The sequence below is a fragment of the Mustelus asterias genome, chromosome 19 (genome assembly GCF_964213995.1).
Source record: "Mustelus asterias chromosome 19, sMusAst1.hap1.1, whole genome shotgun sequence".
NCBI classification, from domain to species: Eukaryota; Metazoa; Chordata; class Chondrichthyes; order Carcharhiniformes; family Triakidae; genus Mustelus; species Mustelus asterias.
The window spans coordinates 64,298,249-64,324,641 of record NC_135819.1 but is presented as its reverse complement, the minus strand read 5'-3'; the positions used below and the strand labels follow the sequence as shown (position 1 = coordinate 64,324,641).

Below are 26,393 nucleotides of genomic sequence, written 5' to 3'. Positions count from 1 at the left end.
TCAGCTAAGACTTGAGGGAAAGATTATGCCCAAGAGATGCAAAGATCCACTAGTTTGAACAAAAGCTAAAGGGCTCATCGATATTTATCTCTTTCCTAACTAAAAAGCAACAATTTGGTAATTTATGTCATTGCGTTTTGTGAAACCTGCTTGTGCATAAATTGATTGCTAAGTTTCCTATACTACCTCCGTGATTAACCTTGAAACAGTACTTCATTGTTGTGAATTGAGGATGTGGTATATAAATTCAGGTTTACTTGTCAAAAATACATTTGAACTATTGTGTTTGTTTATGTTTTTAAACTGATAACATTTATTTTCACTTATCCAACTACAGAATCCTCAGAGAAACATTTGCGAACACCAAGTATATCTCGGGCAAAGCGTTACAACCTAAACTTGCAGGTTCCTTACCTATCTTCAGTCTCCCGAAATAAAGCCGCAGCACCAGAACAAACAACCCAGCCAAGTAGGTACAATTTAGCAGTGTCTAATTATTAATTGGCCTACTTCAAACTGTTCCTATACTGCACTGCATAGTTAAATTGGGCCACAAACTATTTATATAGTACGTATGCTCTGCATGGAGGCAGGCTGTTTGCTCATTGTCTGCTGATGCCTCATCCTGAGCCATTTTCTTCGCAGTTTTTGTCAATGATGGTTTGCCATTGCATTTCACTCGGGCAAGATGAGTAAGCAAGTCCCAAGTCTATCTCAACTGGAATGGGAATCAAACCTGGTTAGTGGGAAATTAGAGGATTGGGAAATCTTTAAAGGTCAACAGAAAGCCACGAAAAAAGCTATAAAGAAAAGTAAGATAGATTATGAAAGCAAACTAGCTCAAAATATAAAAACAGATAGCAAAAGTTTCAACAAATATATAAAAAGAAAAAGAGTAGCTTGGGTAAACATTGGTCCTTTAGGGGATGAGAAGGGGTTATTTAATAATGGGAAATGAGGAAATGGCCAAGGTGTTGAACAGGTATTTTGTCACGGTCTTCACAGTGGAAGACACAAATAACATGGCAGAAATTGATGGCAAGAAGGCTATGGCAGGTGAGGACCTAGAAACGATCATTAACACCAAAGAAGCAGTGTTAGGTAAGCTAATGGGGCTAAAGGTAGACATATCTCCTGGCCCTGATGGAATGCATCCCAGGGTACTAAAGGAGATGGTGGGGGAAATAACAAATGCACTCATGATAATTTACCAAATTTTGCTGGACTCTGGGGTGGTTCCAGCAGACTAGAAAACAGCAAATGTGACACCAGTGTTTAAAAAAGGAGGTGGACAAAAGGCAGGTAACAATAGGCTGGTTCGCTTAACTTCTGTAGTGGGGAAAATGCTTGAATTAATCTTCAAGGAAGAAATAGTGAGATATCTGGATAGAAATTGTCCCATTGGGAAGACACGGCATGGTTTCATGAGAGGCAGATCATGTTTAACTAATTTAGTGGAATTCTTTGAAGACATTACGAGCATGTTGGACAATGGGGAACAGGTGGATGTGGTATGTCTGGATTTCCAGAAGGCATTTGACAAGGTGCCGCACAAAAGACTGCTGCATAAGATAAAGGTGCACGGTGTTACGGGTAATGTATTATCATGGAGAGAGGATTGGTTAACTAACAGAAAGCAAAGAGTGGGGATAAATGGGTGTTTTTCTGGTTGGCGATCAGTGACTAGTGGTGTGCCTCAGGGATCCGTGTTGGGACCGCAATTATTTACAATTTACATAGATGATTTGGAGTTGAGGACCAGGTGTAGTGTGTCAAAGTTCGTGGGTGACACTAAAATGAGTGGTAAAGCAAAGTGTGCAGAGGACACTGAATGTCTGCAAAGGGATATAGATAATTTAAGAGAGTGGGCATGGGTCTGGCAGATGGAGTTGGTAAATGTGAAGTCATCCATTTTGGTAGGAATAACATCAAAATGGACTATTATTTAAATGGTAAAAGTTGCAACATGCTGCCGTGCAGAGGGACCTGGGTGTTTTTGTGCATGAATCACAAAAGGTTGGTTTGCATGTGCAGTGGGTAATTAAGAAGGCAAATGGAATTTTGTCCTTCATTGCTAGAGGGATGGAGTTTAAAAACCGAGAGGTTATGTTGCAGCTGTATAAGGTGCTGCTGAGGCCACACCTGGAGTAGTGTGTCCAGTTTTGGTCTCCTTACTTGAGAAAGGATATAATGGTACTGGAGGGAGTGCAGAGGAGATTCATTAGGTTGATTCTGGAGTTGAGAGGGTTGGCTTATGAGGAGAGACTGAGTAGACTATACTCATTGGAATTTAGAAGAATGAGGGGATCTTAAAGAAACATGGAAGATTATGAAGGTTAAAGATAAGAAAGAAGCAGGAAGATTGTTTCCACTGGTGAGTGAAACTAAAACTAGGGGACATATCCTCAAAGTGAGGGGGAGCAGATTGAGGACTGAGTTGAGGAGGAACTTCTTCAACCAAAGGGTTGTGAACCTGTGGAATTCCCTGCCCAGTGAAGCAGTTGAGGCTACGTCGTTGAATGTTTTTAAAACAAAGATAGATAGATCTTTGAACAGTAAATGAATTAAGGGTTATTATGGGTGGCATGGTAGCACAGTGGTTAGCACTGCTGCTTCACAGCTCCAGGGACCTGGGTTCGAATCCTGGCTCGCGTCACTGTCTGTGTGGAGTTTGCACATTCTCCCTGTGTCTGCGTGGGTTTCCTCCGGGTGCTCCGGTTTCCTCCCACAGTCCAAAGATGTGCAGGCTAGGTTGATTGGCCATTCTAAATTGCCCCTTAGTGTCTCGGGATGCATAGGTTAGAGGGATTAGTGGTTAAATATATAGGGATATGTGGATAGGGCCTGGGTGGGATTGTGGTTGGTGCAGACTCGATGGGCTGAATAGCCTCTTTCCGCACTGGAGGATTCTATGATGAGCGGTAAGTGGAGCTGGTCCATGAAAAGGTCAGCCATGATCTTATTGAATGGCGGAGCCAGCTCGAGGGACCAAATGGCCTACTCCTGCTCCTAGTTCTTATATTCTCGTGTTCTTATGTTGTTGTTATTCTGACGCTGTAACTCCTGCCAAAGCAAAGATGGCCAGTTGCACGTGTGCACTGGCCCATGCATGCATGGAATGCCAATTATGTCTTTCCACTGTGCCCAGCCTGCCAATACACTTCTGTGCATGCATGAATATGTTCTGTAACTACAGAGCTGTTTGTAAAACACTGTTAATAAATAAGTGTGCAATTCAGTCTTCGCACTGTTTTACAAAATGTACTCAAACATGTTCAACTTAAAAGGTCAGGAAGAGAAAATAGATGTTTTCTGGGCAACGCTTTCTCTCTATCAAGACTGTTGTCACTTCAAGCCTGCTTTCAGTATACAGACTTTATTGAGGCTCAGTGGCTGAGAGAGCATGTTCATTAAAGTGAGTGACTATACTGTTTAGGTGCGAATGCAGAGTGGGCGGAGAATCGAGTAGACATCCCAAATTGTCATTTATTGACCCCCGCCCCCCGCCCCCCCCCCCCCCCCCCCCCCCCCCCGTGACATAATGGGATTCCTGCTATGTAATGACGAGTACACCATTATAATATATTTGAATATAATTAGTAGGCCTCTCTGTTTTAATAGCTCCCCATGCTGGAAAACACCACCCCTCCCCCAGCAGCGTGATGTCATGCCAGTGCAGTTCACGATAGGTTTTAAAAAATGGAGAACTGGGGATCAGAACCCACCACAGGGTACACAGTTAAGTACAGCCCTCGGGGAGAGGTCATGCCCAGGCACTACCCTGGCACAGCGTCCCAGCACCCTCAGTGGGGAGGTTCGGGGGAGGTGCTCTATGTCAGTGAGTGGGGAGCGTTCCTTGTCTGTGGAGTGTTTTTTTACATAGGGGCATCCTTTAAAAATGGTGCCCGATCTCTCAGGAGACTAAGATGTTGGTGGAGCATGCTCTGAGTGAACCCACTCTGCTAGCATGATATCGTTTTCAAAATGTTCAAAAAGTTGGTGAGAAAAACCGGCAGTGCAGCTGATGAGCTTCCCACTCGAGTTGACAATTTGAAGAATTTTTGAAAAACTCCACCCTATAAGTGCATTACTTAATGTTTTCATTACAACACAAAGGATACTAGAAACACACATGGGACAGCCCAAGAATTTAGAATACTTTTAAAAATACAATTCTTCAGTAAAAGCTCTTGAGGCTTTTGCTGTTCCTGTAACCAGACAACGGTTGCTCCCATTCCCAGTGATTGCTCGACGATCTCTGTGAAGCATATGCATTGTCCAATTCTGGAGAGACATCCAACATCATAGAATCCTTACAGTGCAGAAGGAGGCCATTTGGCCCATTGAGCCTGCAACAACAGCAATCACACCCAGGTTCTAACCTATAATCCCATGTATTTACCGGCTAATCCCCTTGACACTGAGAGGCAATTTAACATGGCCAATCCATCTAACTGGCACATCTTTGGACTTTGGGAGGAAACTGGAGCACCTGGAGGAAACCCATGTAGACATAGGGAGAATGTGCATACTCTGCATAGTCACCCAAGGCCAGACTTGAACCCTGTCCCTGGTGATGTAAGGCAGCAGTGCTAACCATTGTGCTATCGTTCCGCCTGTGCACTGAGGTGATTTGTTTTTTGCTTGAGAACGTGGGTTATATCAAAATGATTGCAGCATCTATATCTATATTGCTCAATATCATAACTTCAATTTACTTAGCAACCAAAATGCTTTACAAGGAAGAAGCAAAGGATAGGTTACACACAGCATGGGTGAAAAATGGACAGGTTATATTGAAGGATACAAAGTTACAAAAGAGGAGGATAATTTTGAGCAGATTTCTAATGATAGGACTGGCTTTGGCAAGTGGGAAGGGGCTAGTTAGGGATGTGCAAAGGGTTGAACAAGTGACTAGTAGTGGTGGAATGGTGAAAGCAAGGAATACAAAGTAATTAAGTGGAGCAGAAAGTGTGTTTCTAGTCTCTAATGTAAAATGGACCAATTGGTTATGAACTGATGTGAAATCAAGGATCTAAATTTTGACCTTAGAATATTGAGAAGATGGTGTAGGTTTTGACCAGTTCCAACTAAAAATAACATTGAGGTCCTAAATTTAAAAGTCTATGATAGTCATGAAACCATTGTTGATTGTTGTAAAAACCCATCTGGTTCATTAATATCCTTTAGGGAATGAAATCTGTTATGTTTACCTAGGCTGACCGACATGTGACTCCAGATCCAGAACAATCTGATTGACTCATAATTGTCCTGTAAATTGGCCTAAGCAAGCCACTCAGTCCAAGGGGATTTAGAGTGGGCAAGAAATGCTGGCCCAGCCAATGATACCCACATCCCATGAATGAATGAATTAAAAAAAAAGTAAATATTACATAGTAATTATGCTGGCATTTTTAGGTGTTAAAATTCTTCCTCGCATTTTTGAAATCTGCATATCAAAGAACATTACTCTTGATAATATCTAATGTTTAACATGAATTCATTTAGCAAATTCTCCAAGAGTATTTAAGAAATAACAATAGCACCAGAACAAAATATTGCCATTCAGGATCTAAGCTCTGAGAGGTTACTGAAAAAAACAGCTTGAAGAATTGCTTTTCACTGAACTTAACTTTTTTTTTAGTTTTACAGTTCGAACCTGTTGCTTAATAACACTAAATACCTGGTACCAAATAAAGAGCACTAATAAGGGTTAAATTAATTTTGTCAGTAATTTTTCCCCATACCTTGTTCGTCAGAGGGAATATGACTCTCTGACTGTTGAGACAGAGTGCACAACTGATAACTGGTAGAATTTTTAAAAAGTATTTTGTAAAGTCTTTTAGATGTTGTAATATATATGTAAAGAGCTCAGACCAATTTGAGATTAAGTAAGCCTCCAATGAGATTTATAAACCAGCTCGCAATCTATCGTGTTTTATGTTTGAAAATAGCAACTTAGTTTTTTTCCCGATATCTATTGATTTTTAAGAGTTTATCTTTTGATTTATGAGCTGATGGGGATGACCTATCTGCTACAGAGCGGCACTGATTAAGGCTTGTGTTAGCTTATTGTCAGCTATTTATGCCCTAAGCTGTGGAATCCCTCCCTGAACCTCTGCACCTCTTTGCCATTCTTTAAAATGGTCCTTAAAAACGACTTCTGTAGTCATTTGTTCAAACATCTCCTGATGCAGCTTGGTGTCAAAATTTCCTTGATTGCAGTTCTATGAAGCACTTTGAAATGTTTTACTACAATAAAAGCTCTATATAAATGTACATTGTTGTTTGCTTGCCCTTGGCACAAAACCATTAGAGCAATGCAGTCTTTCTTTCTGTAGGCTATTCTGGATGGAGTGATTCATCCAGTGAGACACAGCCAATATTCAGCTTTTATAATGATGACAGTCAGAAGAATAAAGGTGAAGACATAAACGTCAAAAAGGAGAAACAGAAAAAAAGAAAAGGAAGAATTAAAGGTGAGATATAAATAGCAATGATATCTAGCCAATTGACTTTGATCTTCTACTTGTTCATTGATTTACATTGCTGTAATTCTGTGTTTAAATCATAGTCACGGTGGAGATGGAAAATAGATTTTATGGTCATTTAAATGCTTTACTTAATAGTTCAAATCTTTGTGTATTTTACAAGGGTGTGCTAAGAGAATGATTTGATTTGATTTATTATTGTCACATGTCTAGTATACAATGAAAAATATTGTTTTTTGCACGCTATACAGACAAAGCATACCATACATAGAGAATGAAAGGAGAGGGTGCAGAATATAGTGTTACAGTCATAGCTAGGGTGCAGAGAAAGATCAACTTAATATGAGGTAGGTCCATTCAAAATTCTGATGGCAACAGGAAAGAAGCCGTTCTTGAGTCGGTTGGTACGTGACCTCAGACTTTTGTATCTTTTACCCAGACAGAAGAAGGTGAAAGAGAGTATGTCCGGGATGTGTGGGGTGTTTGATTATGCTGGCTGCTTTTCCGAGGCAGCGGGGAAGTGTAGACAGAGTCAATGGATGGGAGGCTGGTTTGTGTGATGGGACTGGGCTTCGTTCCTGACCCTTTGTAGTTTCTTGTAGTCTTGGACAGAGCAAGCTGTAATATGACCAGAAAGAATGCTTTCTATGGTGTATATGTAAAAGTTGGTGTGAGTCGTCATAGCGGACCAAATTTCCTTAGCCTCCTGAGAAAGTAGAGGCGTTGGTGGGCTTTCTTAACAATAGCGGGGCATGGAGGGATCAGGCCAGGTTGTTGGTGATCTGGACACCTAGGAACTTGAAGCTCTCAACCATTTCCATTTCATCCTCATTGTTGTAGACAGGAGCATGTCCTCTATTACGCTTCCTGAAGTCAATGACTATCTTCTTCATTTTGCTGACATTGAGGGACAGATTATTGTCGTCGCTTCAGTTCATCAGGCTCTCTATCTCTTTCCTGACTGGCTATCAGGTGTAAATACTACTAACAGAAGACCTCCCAGTGAGATGTTCAGGACACTCCAACTGATCCCAATTTCCCAAGTTAATGTAAAATGAAAGTAGCAACCAGGATTCCTATCTTTGATCAAAATCCACCTGATGCTGGAAAATTCCTAGAAGCTTTGAGTTGGCCACCTTTATGTACTTGACACTTACGTATGACAATTGTTTTTTGTTTTCATGAGCTGGTAACCAGAGTAAATATGTTTAGCCAGCACAGAACCAGGTACTAATTGCACGTACTCAAAATGGTTTCATAAAATGGATTCCCACATCACTTGAAACTTAACATTTCAGTTTAGCTTTAAACAACAAAACACCCTAGTTGCAGTTGCATGCTCATACTGCCGATTTAGTTCAGATCTGCTTCATGTTCACTTAATGGGAGTTATAAGCAATGAGTTATATTACTTATATAATTTAAAACAAAAGCATGACTAAGACGGAAGCAGTTACAAAATGTATTGGTGCTGCTGATTTGTGGTATTTTCATGAGGTTTTTGGAGAGGGGGGCTTCAAAGGATAAATCCGTTTCAGAAGACTAATTAAATTTTGATTGATACCATAGAGCAATTACACTGTAGCAAAACCTAACCACAGACTGAAACGCACATCTATCAGAAACAATCAAGACAAAAAACTGAAAAACTGAGTAACTTCTTGATGTACTCCTTGTTACAGTGGCCATGAAGGACATGGTTTCATTAAGAGATGGAATACAATTTTCCCTATTGAGCGAGCGGAAGCTCACCCAATGAGAGATGAGTGGCAGGAGTTTACATTCACACTCACAACCTGGACTGCAGGTTATGTAGGTCCAGAGCACAGGACTTGATTTGTTATAAGCCACGGACATGGCATTTTCTTTGTTTTAATGAAGCAGTGTTGTACTGGAGGATTGGTCTTGGCGAGGTTATGACATTGGTGACGAAGGTGAACAAGATTTTTTTTTCTTCTTCTATCATTGAGCAGAAAGCAGCATTTCCTCTCTGGTAAGGAGAAAAAACAAAAATGCCTTTCTTCGGTAACCTTGAACCTTATGACGCAAACGGAGAAGACTGGCCCAATACAAAGAGCGCATGCGCTGCTACGTTGGGAAGATAATATTGAGGGAAACGAAAAACAGAAAGTAATCTTACTCGCAGTATGTGGGCCTCAACATTCAACATAATAAAAAGCCTGACTTATCCAAACACTCCTAATTCAAAGACTTAATGAACTTGTAGTTTTGGTTAAAAAGCAAAAGATCCAAAGCCTCCTGCCATACTTCAGAGATATCAATTTAATACAACAGGAGAACCCCTCGGGGAACCCATTACAGAATTTTTGGCCAGATTACAAAAATTGGCAGAACGTTGTGAATTTGGGTCATCTCTGAATGAAATGTTGAGAGATAAATTGGTGTGTGGAGTGAACAACTTGATAATCCAAAAAACCTGATTTGAATTGAAGAGAACAATTGAAGTAGCCCTTTCACTGCAATGTGCAGATAAAGGGCTTGAGTTGCAAGGGACGTCTAAAAGCAATATTCTTCGGATAGGGAGAGGAGCAATGAGTAGTAGTGACTATTCCTCAACATAGGGCGCCTATGTAAGTAAGATGTCAAAGTTTCCACTACAATATTGAGGCCCTGCTCACCAGGCAGTCGAGGAAACGCAATGATATCCCCAAATGTGGAGAAGACCATACTTTGAAGGTTGCTAGTGCCAAAGTAAGACTGTTGCAGGCACAGCCAGGTGACAGCCAATGCACAGTTGCAGGAGTAGACAAAACACACGCTGCTCTGGAAAGAGGCTAAGGCCAGTACTGGCCCATACCATATAGGTATATTCATTGCCAAAGCAAGAAACAATGCAGCTAAATTGTATTATTACGAACAAGGTCACTCCACTAATGGTAGAACTGCTGGTAAATGGACACCCATTGGAAAAGGAGGTGGACACAGGAGCTGCAGCTTCTATTTTTGGGGAGCAGGCATATAACTATCTCCAAACCAGTACTCATAAGAACATAAGAACTAGGAGCAGGAGCAGGCCATCTGGCCCCTCGAGTCTGCTCCACCATTCAATTAGATCATGGCTGATCTTTTCGTGGACTCAGCCCACTCCCATATCCCTTAATCCCTTTACTGTTCAAAAATTTATCTATCCTTGCCTTAAAAACATTCAATGAGGTAGCCTCAACTGCTCCACTGGGCAGGGAATTCCACAGATTTACTACCCTTTGGGTGAAGAAGTTCCTCCTCAACTCAGTCCTAAATCTACTCCCCCTTATTTTGAAGCCATGTCCCCTAGTTCTGGTTTCACCTGCCAATGGAAACAACCTCCCTACTTCTATCTTTTCCCTTCATGATCTTTGTTCTATAAGATCTCCCATCATTCTTCTGAATTCCAATGAATATTGCCCCAGTCTACTCAGTCTCTCCTCATAAACCAACACTCCCAACTCCGGAATCAACCTAGTGAATCTCCTCTGCACCCCCTCCAGTGCCAGTATATCCTTTCTCAAGTAAGGAGACCAAAACTGTGCACAGTACTCCAGGTGTGACCTCACCAGCACCTTATACAGCTGCAACACGGTGGCACAACGGTTAGCACTGTTGCCCTCTAGCAATGAAGGATAAAATTCAATTTGCCTTCTTAATTACCTGCTGCACTTGCAAACCAACTTTTGTGATTCATTCACAAGGACACCCAGGTCCCTCTGTACAGCAGCATGCTGCAATTTCTTTACCATTTAAATAATAGTCCATTATGCTGTTATTTCTACCAAAATGGGTGACCTCACGTTTACCAACATTGTACTCCATCAGCCAGGCCTTTGCCCACTCACTGAGACCATCTATATCTCTTTGCAAACTTTCTGTGTCCTCTGCACACTTTGCTCTACCGCACATTTTAGTGCCATCTGTGAATTTTGACACACTACACTTGGTCCCCAACTCCAAATCATCTATGTAATTGTAAATAATTGTGGTCCCAACACTGATCCCTGGCACACCACTGGTCACTGATTGCCAACCAGAAAAACACCCATTTATCTTCACTCTTTGCTTTCTGTTAGTTAACCAATCCCCTGTCCACACTAATACATTACCCGTAACAGCGTGCAACTTTATCTTATGCAACAGCCTTTGGTGTGGCACCTTGTCAAATGCCTTCTGGAAATCCAGCTACGTCACATTCACAAGTTCCCCATTGTCCACCACGCACGTAATGTCCTCAAAGAATACCACCAAATTAGTCAAACATGACCTGTCCTTCATGAACCCATGCTTCGTCTTCCCAATGGGATAATTTTTATCCAGATGTCTCGCTCTTTCTTCCTTGATGGTCAAGTCAAGCATTTTCCCTACAACAGAAGTTAAGCTAACCAGCCTATAGTTACCTGCCTTTTGTCTACCTCCTTTTTTAAACATGTCATCATATTTGCTGTTTTCCGATCTGTGGGAACCACCCCTTATCAAACTAGTTGAGGTGTCCCAAATGTACGTAATATGAATATACACAAGGGCTTATGTGAATATACTCGCCTGCCCTTCGGGGTCTAATCAGTGTGTGCTATATTGCAGCAGACGATGGCGAGTATAATTCAGGGGTTACTTAAAGTGGCAGTAATATTGGACAATGTCCTGGTTATGGGTACCTCAGAACAAGAGCATTTAGTGAACCTGGAAGAAATGCTGAAAAGATTTTCAAGACTGGGGGTACGTCTAAAGAGAGAAAAATGTGTGTTTCAGGCAAAGGAAGTAATCTATTTGAGTTATCAGGTGGCTGCAAAAGGTTTACACTCTGTAGAAGAGAAAGTAAGGGCCATCAAAGGGGCATCAGTCCCGAAAAATACCAGAGTTACAATCCTTCTTAGACTTAGTGAACTACTATGGGAAATTCATTCTGGACTTGGCTACCTTACTGGCCCTCTTGCACGCTCTGCTGCAGAAACATCAAAGATAGCCATGAAAAGCACCCTAAACTGAGGCCTTCAACAAGGTAAAACAATTTGTGTTATCCAGCCTGTTAGCCCATTTTGGCCCTAAAAAGGTGGCAAAGGAGCTGAGAGAATGGGATGGAGTTCTTACAGGATGTGGGGTGTGAAGAGCTGTAGTTAAGGTAACTGGGAGTCAGTGGCTTGTGATGGATTCTGGTTGGACAATCTATCACCAGAAATGGAGACAGAGAAATCCTGGAAGGGAAGAGAAGTGTCAGAGATGGACCGTGTCAAGGTGATAGACGGGTGAAAATTGGAAGCGAAATTGATACATTTTTTCAGGTCCAGACGAGAATATGAAGTGGTACTGAGATAGTCATCAATGTACTGATGAAAGAGTTGTGGGAGGGGGCCGGAGAAGGACTGGAACAGGGAATGCTCACATACCCCTCAGGAGGCAGGCATAACTGGTAGCCATGCAGGTACCCATAGCCACACCTTTTATTTGAAGGAAGTGAGATGAGTTAAAGGAGAAATTATTGAGTGACAGAACGAGTTTAGCCAGATGGAGGAGAGTGGTGGTGGATGGGGATTGTTCAGGCCTCTGTTTGAGGAAGAAGTGAAGAGCTCTCGAGCCATCCTGTTGGGGAATGGAGGTGTAGAGAGATTGGACATCCATGGTGAGGAGGAGGCCGTTTGGGCTAGGGAACTGGAAATTGTTGATATGGCGTAGGACATCAGAGGAATCGTGGATGTAGGTGGGAAGGGACTGGACTAGAGGAGAGAAAATCGAGTCAAGATAGGAAGAAATGAGTTAAGTGGGGCAGGAACAAGCTGACAAGATGGGCCTACTGGGGAGGTCCTGTTGGTAAATTTTGGAAAGGAGGTAGATGCGGGCTGTATGGGATTGGGAGAACATGAGGTTGGAAGCTGTGGAAGGAAGATCTCTGGAAGAGATGAGGTCAGTGACAATCCTGGAAACAGTGGCTTTTTCATTGAGGCAGGAACAGAGTCGGAAGTCTTGGTGTTTGACAATGACACCGCCTTCACCAGTATTGAGTTACAAAACTTCATGCTTTCCAGTGGCATCAAACATATTAAAATGGCACCTCACCACCCAACCTCAAATGGGCTGGCGGAACAGGCAAACTTTTAAAACTGGCATAAAGAAACACACTGCGGCATTACAGAAACCAAATTGGCATGTTTCTTATTTAATTATAGAACGACTGTACACGCTACCACAGGAATCACTCCAGCAGAATCATTGGGCGGCACGGTAGCACAGTGGTTAGCACTGCTGCTTCACTGCTCCAGGGGCCTGGGTTCGATTCCCGGCTTGGGTCACTGTCTCTGTGGAGTTTGCACATTCTCCTTGTGTCTGCGTGGGTTTCCTCCGGGTGCTCCGGTTTCCTCCCACAGTCCAAAGATGTGCGGGTTAGATTGATTGGTCAAGCTAAAATTGCCCTTAGTGTCCTGGGATGTGTAGGTTAGAGGGATTAGTGGGTAAATATGTAGGGATATGGGGGTAGGGCCTGGGTGGGATTGTGGTCGGTGCAGACTCGATGGGCCGAATGGCCTCTTTCTGTGCTGTAGGGATTCTAAGATTTCTAAGATTCTAAGATTAATGGGAGGTTGGCTTCGTATGAGATTTCCAAACCTGGTGAGGAGGATGGAGTCTAGACAAAAGATCCATAAAAGAAATTACGACTCAGCAAGAGCAGAAAAGATGTTTGAAATAAGTGATCAAGTCTACTTGAGGAACTTCGGGGACTGGCTGAGTTCCAAGGACCATAATATAAAAGACACAACCAATGTCCTACAAGGTCAAGGCCCAGGATAAGGTCATGAAAAAACACCGAGACCACCTTAGGAGCAGGGAGTCCATCCTGGAGTGGGCTTTGCTTCCAGAGGTACAGATGGTCGCCATCAGTACAAGACAACAACTTGTGGCTAACCCAGAGCCCATTCTTCCAGATAATAATGAAACAGACTCAGAGATGGAATCTGAGGAAGCAGGCACCCAGAGCGAAATAAATGTTGATGGTACTTGGGTGTTCCCTCTGAAAACAAAAGACGTTAGGTTCACATCTCCAGATCCGGCACCACCTCCAGCTATCTTTAAACTGGTTGCCGAGCAGTGAAAAGAACTCCCTCCCAGCAGGGGTACTGGGGAAGCTGTGGACCTGGGGGGGTGGTGGGGGGGGAGGGGGGAGGTGAGGGATGTTATAGCGGCCACGAATGGCAGGGGGCGCCATTACGAGATCGTCCTGCGGGCTTCGTGGAGAACTAATTTCTCTATTGAGCAAACAGGAGTTCACCCAATGAAAGACGAGCGGCAGGAGTTAAACCCCGCACTGACAACCTGGAAAGTGGGTTATGTAGGTCCAGAGTACAGGCCCCGATTTGTTTGTAAGCCACGGACAGGGCCTTTTCTTTATTTAAATAAAGCAGTGTTGTGCCAGAGGACTGGCTTTGGCGAAGTTCTTACAGAAATGAATGTTATTTTTTATGTAAATTTTTGTCAACTATGTTATGCACATAGATATAAAAACAAGTAAAACTGTTCATTTTTCAGGCCATATCAGCCAATAATTTGACAGTTTTGATTCCCAATGTGTTCTGATTTAGTTGATGTCCATAGGGAGGATGGTCAGAACAATAGAGTTGACATCAGCACTATTTGTTCAGAAGAGAAAGCCGTGGCCTCTGTTGATATTCAACTACTTCTAGAGGAAACGCACATGAAGTGAGGGAGGTGCCTTATTGACCCCTCTGATTTTTAATTTTACACTTGCCTGTCTGAGGGCTCCTCCATGCTGAGGCACCTCCCAATCATTGAACTGTGCCCATCTCTTTTGATGGGGCTGCTGAAATTCTGGAGCTGCTGGCAAGAACATTTGTGCAGTCCAATTTCTGGCTGCTCCCAACATCCCAAAGCCCATGGTAAAGTACTGCCCTTATAGTCAATATTCAAATGTGAAGAATGGCACCTGCATGAAGCATTGGACACCTGCAGAACAAAGCCAAATAACAAATTAGTCCCCCTAGGATGAACATAAGAAATAGGAGCAGGAGTACGCCATCTTGCCCCTCAAGCCTGCTCAGCCATTCAATAAGATCATGGCTGATCTGATGGAGTAAGAAGTTTAACAACCCTTCTTCGAAGAAGGGGCTCAAGGCTCCGAAAGCTTGTGTGGCTTTTGCTACCAAATAAACCTGTTGGACTTTAACCTGGTGTTGTTAAACTTCTTACTGTGTTTACCCCAGTCCAACGCCAGCATCTCCACATCATGATCTGATAGAGACAGGGAGAATTGTGGAGAGGGAAAAATTTAATTATGATCCAATAAGTAAAATCCACATACATATAAGTTTCTTTCCTTCAAATTTTCTGCCCTCTTCTTGTAGACTCATGCTGTCGCATGATTCCGTAGATACCCATTATCCCTCCAGTTTGTTACATAAAGTTTAAAGTTTATTTATTAATGTCACAAGTAGACTTACATTCACACTGCAATGAAGTTACTGTGAAAATCCCCTAGTCGCTACACTCCGACACCTGTTCACGTATACTGAGGGAGAATTTAGCATGGCCATTGCACGTAACCAGCACGTCTTTCGGACTGTGGAAGGAAACCGGAGCACCCCGAGGAAACCCATGCAGACACAGGGAGAAAGTGCAAACTCCGCACAGTCACCCGAGGCCAGAATTAAACCTGGGTCCCTGACACTATGAGGCAGCAGTGCCAACCACTGTGCCACCATACCGCCCTAATGGAGAACTAGGGTTTATACATTTTTAAAAGAACATATTGACCAGAAGGTACAACTCCTGGAAGGTGGAGAAGGGATTTAGTGTGGGAAAGTTAGATCTGGTCCATATCTTATCAGTCGTCAAAAGGTAATTGCTGTGTTTTTAAAACAAAAATAAGTAATTGCATGTCAATCTAAAAGTTATTTTGATTGAATTGAAGAAAGTTTTATGACAGCTGATCCTTGACTTAGTTCCTCATTTTAAAATAAAATTTGTTTAGAAACCTTAAAGAAGAACCTGCAAAGCTTCAGTAACCAACACCAATCAAGCGAAACGTCCAGCCATGTTATCAGCAAGCAGAACTCCATATCCAGCCAATTGCTTGTTGGGGAATGGGAGAAAGAAAAAATGGCGACAGATGCGACTCAGTTTGAGAGAGGAGAGAATGGGACAGAGGTACTATGCTACCGTTTATGGAAATTTGTTTTTTTGTTTATCAAGTTGATGGGTGTTAGTGTTGAAAAATGGTGTTGTCATTTTAGGGACCAGTAGTGGACACCGCCAGGTTAGGTAGAGCATGGTTAAATGCAGAATAGCGTACCTTGTACTGCACCAGTGTTGACATTTTTTTCCATTTCCTAGGCTAGTCATCCTGAGTGAAGCAATCAAATGGCACTTTTTATTTTACATTCGCTGGTAACAAAATTGAGAATATATCAATCCCAATTCTCTTCCACTTCAACACCACTTTCCTGCACTATCCTGTATCCCTTGATGTTTTTAACACGCATAAATCTATCAATTTCCGTCTCGAACATACTCAACGACAAATTCCACAGCTCTCTGGGGCAGAGAATTCCAAAGATTCACCACCCTCAGAGTGAAGAAATTCCTCCTCATCACAGAGCTAAATGACCTGTCCCATGTTCCCTGCTTCTAGACATCCCCAGCTAGGGGAAACGTCTTTCCTATATTTACCATGTCGAACATTGTAAGATTTGTGTATGTTTGAATGAGATTACCGCTCATTCATCTAAACTCTGAAGAATAAAGGCTGGGATGGAGGGATTAAGAACATAAGAACATAAGAAATAGGAGCAGGAGTAGGCCATCTGGCCCTTCGAGCCTGCCCCACCATTCAACAAGATCATGGCTGATCTGAAGCGAATCAGTTCCACTTACCCGCCTGCTCCCCATATCCCCTAATTCCCTTATCGATCAGAAAACTATCTACCCATGATTTAAACATATTCAACGAGGAAGCCTCCACCACTTCAATGGGCAGAGAATTCCAGAGATTCACTACCCTCTGAGAGAAGAAGTTCCCCCTCAACTCTGTTCTGAACCGGCCCCCCCTTACTTTGAGGCTGTGCCCTCTCGTTCTGGTTTCCCTTCTAAGTGGAAAGAATCTCTCCACCTCTACCCTATCCAGCCCCTTCATTATCTTATATGTCTCTATAAGATCACCCCTCATCCTTCTAAACTCCAACGAGTACAGACCCAATCTGTTTAATCTCTCCTCATAAGCTACACCCCTCATCTCCGGTATCAACCTGGTGAACCTTCTCTGCACTCCCTCCAAGGCCAATATATCCTTTCGCAAATAAGGGGACCAAAACTGCACACAGTACTCCAGTTGTGGCCTCACCATGCCTTGTACAGTTGCAGCAAGACCTCCCTGCTTTTATATTCTATCCCCCTCGCGATAAAGGCCAACATTTCATTCGCCTTCTTGATCACCTGCTGCACCTGCAGACTGAGTTTTTGCGATTCGTGCACAAGGACCCCCAGGTCCCTCTGCACAGTCTCACGATGTAATTTTTCTCCATTTAAATAATATTCCAATTTACTATTATTTCTTCCAAAGTGGATAACCTCACATTTGCTAACGTTATATTCCATCTGCCAGATCCTCGCCCACTCGCTCAGCCTATCCAAATCTCTCTGCAGGCTTTCCGCGTCCTCCACGCAATTCGCTTTCCCACTCACCTTCGTGTCATCAGCAAACTTGAATACCCTAGATTCAGTCCCCTCCTCCAGATCATCTATGTAAATGGTAAACAATTGAGGCCCCAGCACCGATCCCTGCGGCACGCCACTGGTCACCAACTGCCAACCAGAAAAGCACCCATTTATCCCAACTCTCTGCTTCCTGTTAGATAGCCAATCCCCAATCCACGCCAACACCTTACCCCTAACTCCGTGTACCCCAATCTTCTGCAGCAACCTTTTGTGAGGCACCTTATCGAACGCCTTCTGGAAATCTAAAAACACCACATCCACCGGTTCCCCTCTGTCAACCGCACTAGTGACATCTTCATAAAAGTCCAGTAGATTCGTCAAACACGACTTTCCCTTCATGAATCCATGCTGCGTCTGCTTGATCGAACCATTCTTATTCAGGTGCTCTGTTATTTCCTCTTTAATAATGGACTCTAGCATCTTCCCAACTACGGACGTTAAGCTAACCGGCCTGTAGTTACCCGCCTTTTGTCTACTTCCTTTTTTAAACAGCGGCGTAACAGTAGCTGTTTTCCAGTCAGCCGGCACTACCCCAGAGTCCAGCGAATTTTGATAAATTACTACTAACGCATCTGCTATTACCTCAGCCATTTCTTTCAGTACCCTGGGATGCATTCCATCCGGGCCTGGGGACTTGTCTACCTTCAGTCCTATTAGTCTACCAAGCACCACCTCCTTAGTAACAGTAATTGTATTAAGGACCTCCCCTCCCACCAACTCTCGATCTCTAATATTCGGCAAACTATTTGTGTCTTCCACCGTGAAGACCGACACAAAGAACTGATTTAAAGTCTCAGCCATTTCCTCGTTTTCCACTATTAAATCCCCCCTCTCATCTTCCAAGGGTCCAACATTCACTCTAGCCACTCTATTCCTTTTTATATACTTGTAAAAACTTTTACTATCATTTTTTATATTTTGAGCTAGTTTAGTTTCATAATCTATCTTTCCTTTCTTAATCGCTTTCTTAGTCGTTCTTTGTTTTTCTTTAAAGCTTTCCCAATCCACTAATTCTCCACTATTTTTGGCCACTCTGTACGCATCTGATTTTATTTTAATACTCTCCTTTATTTCCTTCGTTATCCACGTCCGGTTATCCTTTTTCTTACAGTCCTTCTTTATCACCGGAATATATTTTTGCTGAGTACTTAAAAAAATCTCCTTAAAAATCCTCCACTGTTCCTCAGCTGTCCTACCTACCAGTCTGCTCGCCCAGTCTACATTAGCCAATTACATTAGCCGATTGTCTCAGGAATTTCATGAACCTTTGTTGAACTCCCTCAATGGCAAGTGGATCTTTGCTTAGATAAGAAGACCAAACCTGCACACAATCCAAATACGGTCTCCCCAAGACTATATAGTTTGTTAGGATACAAGATCAGAAACCCCAAGGTATTTTGAAGTTAGACTAGACCTCAACTATTTGTTATTTTGGCATTAAATGTGAGGGTATGATGTTTCACGCCAGGCACGATCCTACTGTCACCATATTAAACCTATTTGAATATTGTCTGCCCAATAATAGAACAGTAGGTTAGGTAGTCTTAGTCCATCATCTCATTTCCCTGTCTTAAGTATCGCTCTATGGGTTCTAGGAATCCTGCCTGCTCAGACAACTGTTAATATCAGCTTGTTTATCATAACAAAAATTTATTTTGGTAGAAAGATAGGGAGACATTGAAAAAGAAACAAGAACCTGGACCGAATGTTCATTTTTATAGATTGAATTCTGCCAGCTAAGGGAAGAGGCAACTTGTCCCAACGCTGTAATTTCACCTTATTTTGGTGACTAGGGGGTGATTCTGAGCCCACACTCCATCTGTGGGAATGGTGGTGAATGCTTAAATCCAGAGAGCGCGATTCGTGCCAACAAGTTTCCGAGTTCCTATCTTACCGACCCCTTGCTGTGGAGTGGTGTGAGACACGTGGGACTGCAGAAAGTTCATTTTAATACATTAGCATGTCATTAGTGAGCACTCTGTCTGGGACTTTGCCCCTCACTGGATGTTCAGCAGGCATCGATGTGACATCACACTGGCACTATTTGTCTACAAGGTCAACAAGCCTACATAAGCGTGGACCTGGTATCTTCACCTCCGAGAGAGATTTTGGAGGTGAGCGTTCAGGCAGCCAGCACACTCCACACTATGCACTGCTCAGTGGGCACCGGAAAGGACTTGGGGAGAGACAGTAAAGTTGAACTTGGGGGTGTGGGCCATTTCAGGGAGACGGGCTGGGAGTGGTCACTTGCAAGCCTTACCTTCCCTTCATGTCAGGGTGCCCCTTGCTTTCAAAATGTTGTGAAGACTGGCAATACTTCTCCCATCTACCCTTTCTGGGTTTCTTTCCATGTACAACTGAATGAGTGCTCTTCCTTAGTAGGGCTGGCATGAGGGTGGGAGGGACATGGCAGTGCCATTCTCCACTCCACAAGGATGAGGCACCGAGCGATCCCATTGGTTTTCCCAAGCTTGGTTGCATGAACAGACAGGGTGGAGGCTCTGTGGGTGAACGAAGTGAAATTTAGTGCCAAACATTCAAAACAGAATGATGACCTACCTACACTAGTGCCTCTATTCACCCGTGCCTGCTAACTGCCTACAGTTTCCTTAATCTTCTTGACCCACTACGCCTAGGTGCATCCTCAGGACGCACAGCTGAGGCTGAGGTGGCCTGCTGACTTCCATGCCCTTTTGTCTGAGGTGACTTTGGCAGGTGTAACCTGGGGGATCCAGGCCTACCTTCCGGCAGCACAAGTTTTTGACTGCTTCCATCCTCGGTCTCAGGGGCTGGAGGTGTGTCACTCAAAGGGACGAGGGTGTCAGATGGGCTGGAGTCACCCAGGGTCCCCTGCTGGAGGGCCCTGGGCTGTACTCTGCTGATTCTTTTCATTTTGGGTTCCTGGGAGCCCCTGCGCACCTCCATGGGATGGAGGGGCAGCTGGAGTGAGATCCAGCAGCCCTGTTGTCCTCTGGCTCTGATACTCATGGATTCCCAACAGTGCCTGCGCCATGTAGTCAAAGTCCTGCATCATGGAGCTCACACGCTAATCCATGGTGCAGATATCTTCTGCTATGGAGTGCCAGTCCTGCGCCATGCCACCGTCACAGTGTTGGCCTCGGTGCGCTGCTGTGACAGCACCATCTCCTCGGATAGAAGGCGATGGGACTCCTACGATCAGCCTTGCACTCCGAAGAGGGCTGCTGTCATCCTTCCCTGTTACTCACAACTCTGCCTTAACAGCTCCAGCAGCTGTGAGATGACCAGGCCCAGGGACACATCATCGGGAAAGGGCTCAGCAGAGTCCTGGGCTTCGGCATCCCTCTGTGTGCCAATTCCCTGGGATGTCCCTGCTTCCGTCTGATGTGGATCTTCAGCTGTGAGGTGCTCACCAGTGAGTGACCCAGAAGGATGCCTACTTATGGGAAAAATTTAAGAAACAACAAAGAGAGACTAAGAAAGCGATAAAGAAAGGAAGGATAGACTATGAAGCTAGGCTAGCAATTAATATAAAAAATGATAGTAAAAGTTTTTATAAATATATAAAAAGGAATAGAGTGGCTAGAGTGAATGTTGGACCCTTGGAGGACGAGAGGGGGGAGTTAATAGTGGGAAATGAGGATATGGCTGAGTCTTTAAATAAGTTTTTTGTGTCGGTCTTCATGGTGGAGGACACAAATAGTTTGCCAAATATTAACGATAGAGGGTTGGCAGCAGGAGAAATACTTAATACAATTAATGTTACCAGAGAGGCAGTGCTGGGTAGACTAATGGGACTGAAGGTAGACAAGTCCCCGGGTCCGGATGGAATGCATCCCAGGGTATTGAAAGAAATGTCAGAGGTAATAGTGGATGCGTTGTGATTATTTATCAAAACTCGTTGCATTCTGGGGTAGTGCCGGTTGATTGGAAAACGGCTAATGTTACGCCGCTGTTTAAAAAAGGAAGGAGACAAAAGGCGGGTAACTATAGGCCGGTCAGCTTAACGTCTGTAGTAGGGAAAATGCTGGAATCCCTTATTAAAGAGGAGATAGCAGGGCATCTGGATAGAAATGGTTCGATCAATCAGACGCAGCATGGATTCATGAGGGGAAAGTTGTGCTTGACGAACATGTTGGATTTTTATGAAGATGTGACTAGGGCGGTTGATGGAGGAGAACCGGTGGATGCGGTGTTTTTGGATTTCCAAAAGGCGTTTGATAAGGTGCCCCATAAAAGGCTGCTGAAGAAGATTAGGGCACACGGAGTTGGGGGTAGTGTGTTAAAGTGGATTGGGGACTGGCTATCCGACAGGAAGCAAAGAGTCGGAATAAATGGGTGTTTTTCCGGTTGGAGGAAGGTAACTAGTGGCGTGCCGCAGGGATCGGTACTCGGGCCGCAACTATTTACCATTTATATAGATGATCTGGAGGAGGGGACGGAGTGTAGGGTAACGAAGTTTGCAGACGACACAAAGATAAGTGGAAAAGTGAATCGTGTGGAGGACGGAGAAGATCTGCAGAGAGATTTGGACAGGCTGAGTGAGTGGGCGAGGATATGGCAAATGGAGTATAACGTTGATAAATGCGAGGTTATACACTTTGGAGGAAATAATAACAAATGGGATTATTATCTCAATGGAAACAAATTAAAACATGCTACCGTGCAAAGGGACCTGGGGGTCCTTGTGCATGAGACGCAAAAGCCCAGTCTGCAGGTACAACAGGTGATCAAGAAGGCAAATGGGATGTTGGCCTATATTGCGAGGGGGATAGAATATAAAAGCAGGGATGTCTTGATGCACCTGTACAGGGCATTGGTGAGGCCGCAGCTGGAATACTGTGTGCAGTATTGGTCCCCTTATATGAGGAAGGATATATTGGCATTGGAGGGAGTGCAGAGAAGGTTCACCAGGTTGATACCGGAGATGAGGGGTTTGGATTATGAGGAGAGGCTGAGGAGATTGGGTTTGTACTCGTTGGAGTTTAGAAGGATGAGGGGGGATCTTATGGAGACTTATAAGATAATGCGGGGGCTGGATAGGGTGGAGGCGGAGAGATTCTTTCCACTTAGTAAGGAAGTTAAAACTAGAGGACACAGCCTCAAAATAAAGGGGGGTTGGTTTAAGACAGAGTTGAGGAGGAACTTCTTCTCCCAGAGGGTGGTGAATCTCTGGAATTCTCTGCCCACTGAGGTGGTGGAGGCTACCTCGCTGAATATGTTTAAAGCGCGGATGGATGGATTCCTGATCGGTAAGGGAATTAAGGGTTGTGGGGATCGGGCGGGTAGGTGGTACTGATCCATGTCAGTTCAGCCATGATCTTATTGAATGGCGGGGCAGGCTCGAGGGGCTAGATGGCCTACTCCTGCTCCTATTTCTTATGTTCTTATGTTCTTATTGGACACACTGAGGTGAGAGTATCTGTGCTGGTGCCAGGTTGGGGTGATAGCTGTGACACCTCTTCCAATGGTGGGGTTGGAAAAGTCCTCCTCTGAACTGCTGGAGTCATGGGAGTCCAGGAGGCACGAAGATGGTCCGGTCTGTTCCGCTGGCCGGCCTCCACTGCTGGTCGGCCTGCAAGAGAGGGGATATGGCATCAGTGCGTTACAGAGGATACAGAAAGACTTGAGGAATGACAGCACATGTTTGAGGATTCTCATGTTTCTCTGCTTCCCCCATTTCACAAGTAGCACAGGCATGCTCTTCCTCCTCTTAGGTCAGGTTGAGTGCTTGCTCCTCACAATGTGTGAGGGTTCTCAGTTCGGGCATGACTCCAGCTTGCTGCACTCGCTTATGCCTGTTGTTGTTGGTTGACACAGAGAGCAAGAGTGTAAGTGGGAGTGTTGACATTTAAGATGGTGATGAGGTGTGGCAGGCATGAGACTTGGGTGGGAGCTGGAGTGTGGGAAGCAGAGCAGCTACTGGGGGAACATGATGATTGTGGGAGGGAGAGGAAAATCTACTGCCTAATGTTGTCAAAGGCCAAGGAGGCTGAGTGAAAGAAAGGATATTATTGCAAGGGGTTTGCGAGGGGATCCAGCAGGAGACTAGGGGGTGGTTTACCCTGTCTGTGCGAAAAAGATCATTCATCATCTTTTGACACTGCTGCCCTGTCATTTTCTGGAGTGCACTTGCACTGACCTGGGTTGCTATTGCATCCCAGGCGGGGTTGGTGACCCTGCTGGAAGGTCATCTCCTAGAGCAGGGGTAGATTGTGTCCCACCTTTGCTCCACTCCATCCAGCATCCTTGTGAGAGCCCACTCTGAAAAGCACGGTGCTGCCTTCCTGGCTGCCATCCCTTGCAGTCATTGTGGAACAAGTGCTAGGGAGCAGTTTATATGGAGTTTCCCAGTGCTTACAGCAGTTTGTGGGGTGAACAAATCAAAGGGAACACACTATTGGAGGGGCTGAAACACATGGGCATAAAAGTTATTGCTAGTCAGACATAACATTCAGCTTGAAAACACAGTGGTGCCGTTGGTGGGAAACACTCAATTTTTCTCACCAGAACCAACACTGCCATTTTTTGGTAAGATTTCACCCTCGGTTTGTAAAGTTTGTTTTATGAAGAATGTGTTATGTTCACATCCAAGTAGCGAAAACCAGGAATAGATATACAAAATGGCAAAAACTCTGGGCGAATCTGTTTGGCAATAGAGTTGATTGGAAAACATTCTCTTTTGTTGGTATTCAATTTATCAGAGAATGATCAAAAGGTGCCGAGAATATTCATTATGTCATCAGTACAGGCAATAGGGCTAGTAATATATAATAGGAGGTCATCAGCATATAAGGACACACATGTTCCACACCAGCTCTGTGGACATCCTTTCGCAGTGTTGCCGACTTTAAGACTATGGACAGGGATTCTATTGCAAGGGCAAAGAGGAGTGGAGAAAAAGGCCAGCCTTCTCGGGTTCCTCTGGATAGAGGGATGTATTTTGAGTGTAGAGTGTCACTGTGCACACTTGTGGTAGGGGAGGTGAATCCATGAAATAAATTTTAAACCAAACCCAAATTTACCCAAAATTGTAAACAAGTAATCCCACTCCATCCAGTAAAAAACCTCTCCGCATCCAGAGAGTTAATTTCAGAGTCGGTTGAGACAGTTGGAGAAAGTATAATGTCAAGAAGGCGACATATATTTGAGAATAATTGGCAGCCCTTCCCAAAGTCAGTTTGATCATCAGATATTCATGCATTCATTTGTGTGACATTGGCTGGCTGGCCAGCATTTATTACCCATCCCTAGTAGCCTTGAACTGAGTGGCCTGCTAGGCCATTTCAGAGGGTCAACCATGTTGCTGTGGATCTGGGGTCACATGTAGGCCAGAGTGGGTAAGGGCAGCAGATTTCTTCCCCTAAAGGACATTAGTGAACCAGATGTGTTTTTCTGACAATCGCCAATGGTTTCATGGTCATCAGTAAATTCTTAATTGCAGATTTTTTTTATTGATTTCAAATTCCACCATTTGCTGGGGTGGGATTCGAACCCAGAACATTAGCTGAGATTAATAATCTGGCAATAATACCACTAGGCCATCGCCTTCCCACCAGGAAGACAAGGCTCCAAACAACACACCAATACCCTAGCTAACTACTTTATGTCAGAGCTAGGCCAATATGAGCCACATTCCGCAGGGTCTCTCTTTGTGTATGTGAGATGGAAGCTTGAGTCAGTGTTGGGGACAGTGAAGTTCGAGACAATGAGTCATTAAACACATCTAGTAATTAGGCATAATTTCCAGTCATTACTCCCCTAAAATCTACCAAGGCGTCAAAGAGTTACCAGTCAAGAATTAAATATATGCTGCTGAAAGAAATAATCCATCTCACTTGGTATATCAAAGAAGTAATCTTCTCCATTAAGCGAAGACAGGCAGGGTGAATCAGCCTGAAGCTTACTCCTTTCTTGCACATCATGGACTTGATGCTGTTAAATGCTACTCGCTTGGTAAGTGACATTGTGCTGCTCGCTTGGTCTTGGTAAATGACATCATGGTGCTCCCTTGTCTATCGAAGAACAAGCTCCTTCTCTTTGTAGCGATGGAACTGTACAGCAATGGCTTGCAGGGGTCACCTGGGTGAGGTTTTGGTCAAAAGATACAGTGGGCCCTGTCTAGCTCCAAAGGTTTGGGAAAAGTCTCCTTGCCACCTGCCTGTTTGAATAAATCTGATATAAACTGTGTTGGGGTTCGGCCCTCAGTCCCCTCTGGTAGTTCAACAATGTGTAGATTTTGTTGTCCAGACTGGTTTTCTAAGTTATTAGCTTTAGCCCGCAGCGACATGCTCTCCTTAATTGCCACAGTCAGCTCGGACAGATCCTGTTGCTGTGGTCCAAGAGGGTTATCTTGATATCGGTAGGGGTGTTGACATGAGAATCAGCAGCTAGGTGAATTGTGTCGAGGATAGAAACCACAGAAACCCTACAGTACAGAAAGAGGCCATGCGGCCCATTGAGTCTGCGCCAACCACAATCCCACCCAGGCCCTACCCCCACATCCATCCACTAATCCCTCTAATCTACACATCTCAGGACACTAAGGGCAATTTTTAGCATGGCCAATCAACCTAACTTGTACATCTTTGGACCGTGGAAGGAAACCGGAGCACCTGGAGGACACCCACGCAGACACGAGGAGAATGTGCAAACTCCACACAGACAGTGACCCAAGCCGGGAATCGAACCCAGGTCCCTGGAGCTGTGAAGCAGCAATGCTAACCACTGTGCTACCGTGCCGCCCTAATGAATGGTGTTGAGGGAGGACCCTAACCCTAACCCTAATCCAGCGACTCTTTCAATGAATTTCTCAGCTCCTGAGCCAAACTTTGTTGGGATATATCGAGCTCTGCGACAAAAATTTTGCTCAGGGTTTTAGTCGTCAAAGGTGTGAGGGAGCTGGTCATCATCTTAACTGAAGCCATATCAGAAGGCATGTCCTTATCATTCAATTTTTTTTTCCTGCCCGTGTGCTTTAAATTCCCAGGCATAATTGGATAAACTTGGATATCTCAGTATTTTGGTTAGTTTTATGGTAGCAACTAAAACATATATCAGCATAGTGAAAAGTAATTTGAAAAAATCATCAGGAGAAACATGATGCATGCTTCCTCTACATCGCTCAATCAGAAGTCTGCGCAATAAGACACCTTTACTCCTATATTCAAATCCTCTTCTAATAAAGGCTGACATGCCATTTTCCTTCTCAATTGG

The 26,393-nt window shown here is 44.0% G+C and overlaps 1 protein-coding gene across 1 annotated transcript in view; it reads left to right on the top strand.

The window, feature by feature from the left end:
• Positions 1–26,393, top strand: part of LOC144507503 (uncharacterized) — a 74,165-nt gene that overhangs the window by 18,881 nt on the left and 28,891 nt on the right. The window contains exons 5-7 of the mRNA XM_078234628.1: positions 338–469; positions 6,342–6,479; positions 15,457–15,632. Of these exons, the coding sequence (XP_078090754.1) occupies positions 338–469; positions 6,342–6,479; positions 15,457–15,632 (446 nt within the window). The remainder of the gene's footprint in view (positions 1–337; positions 470–6,341; positions 6,480–15,456; positions 15,633–26,393) is intronic.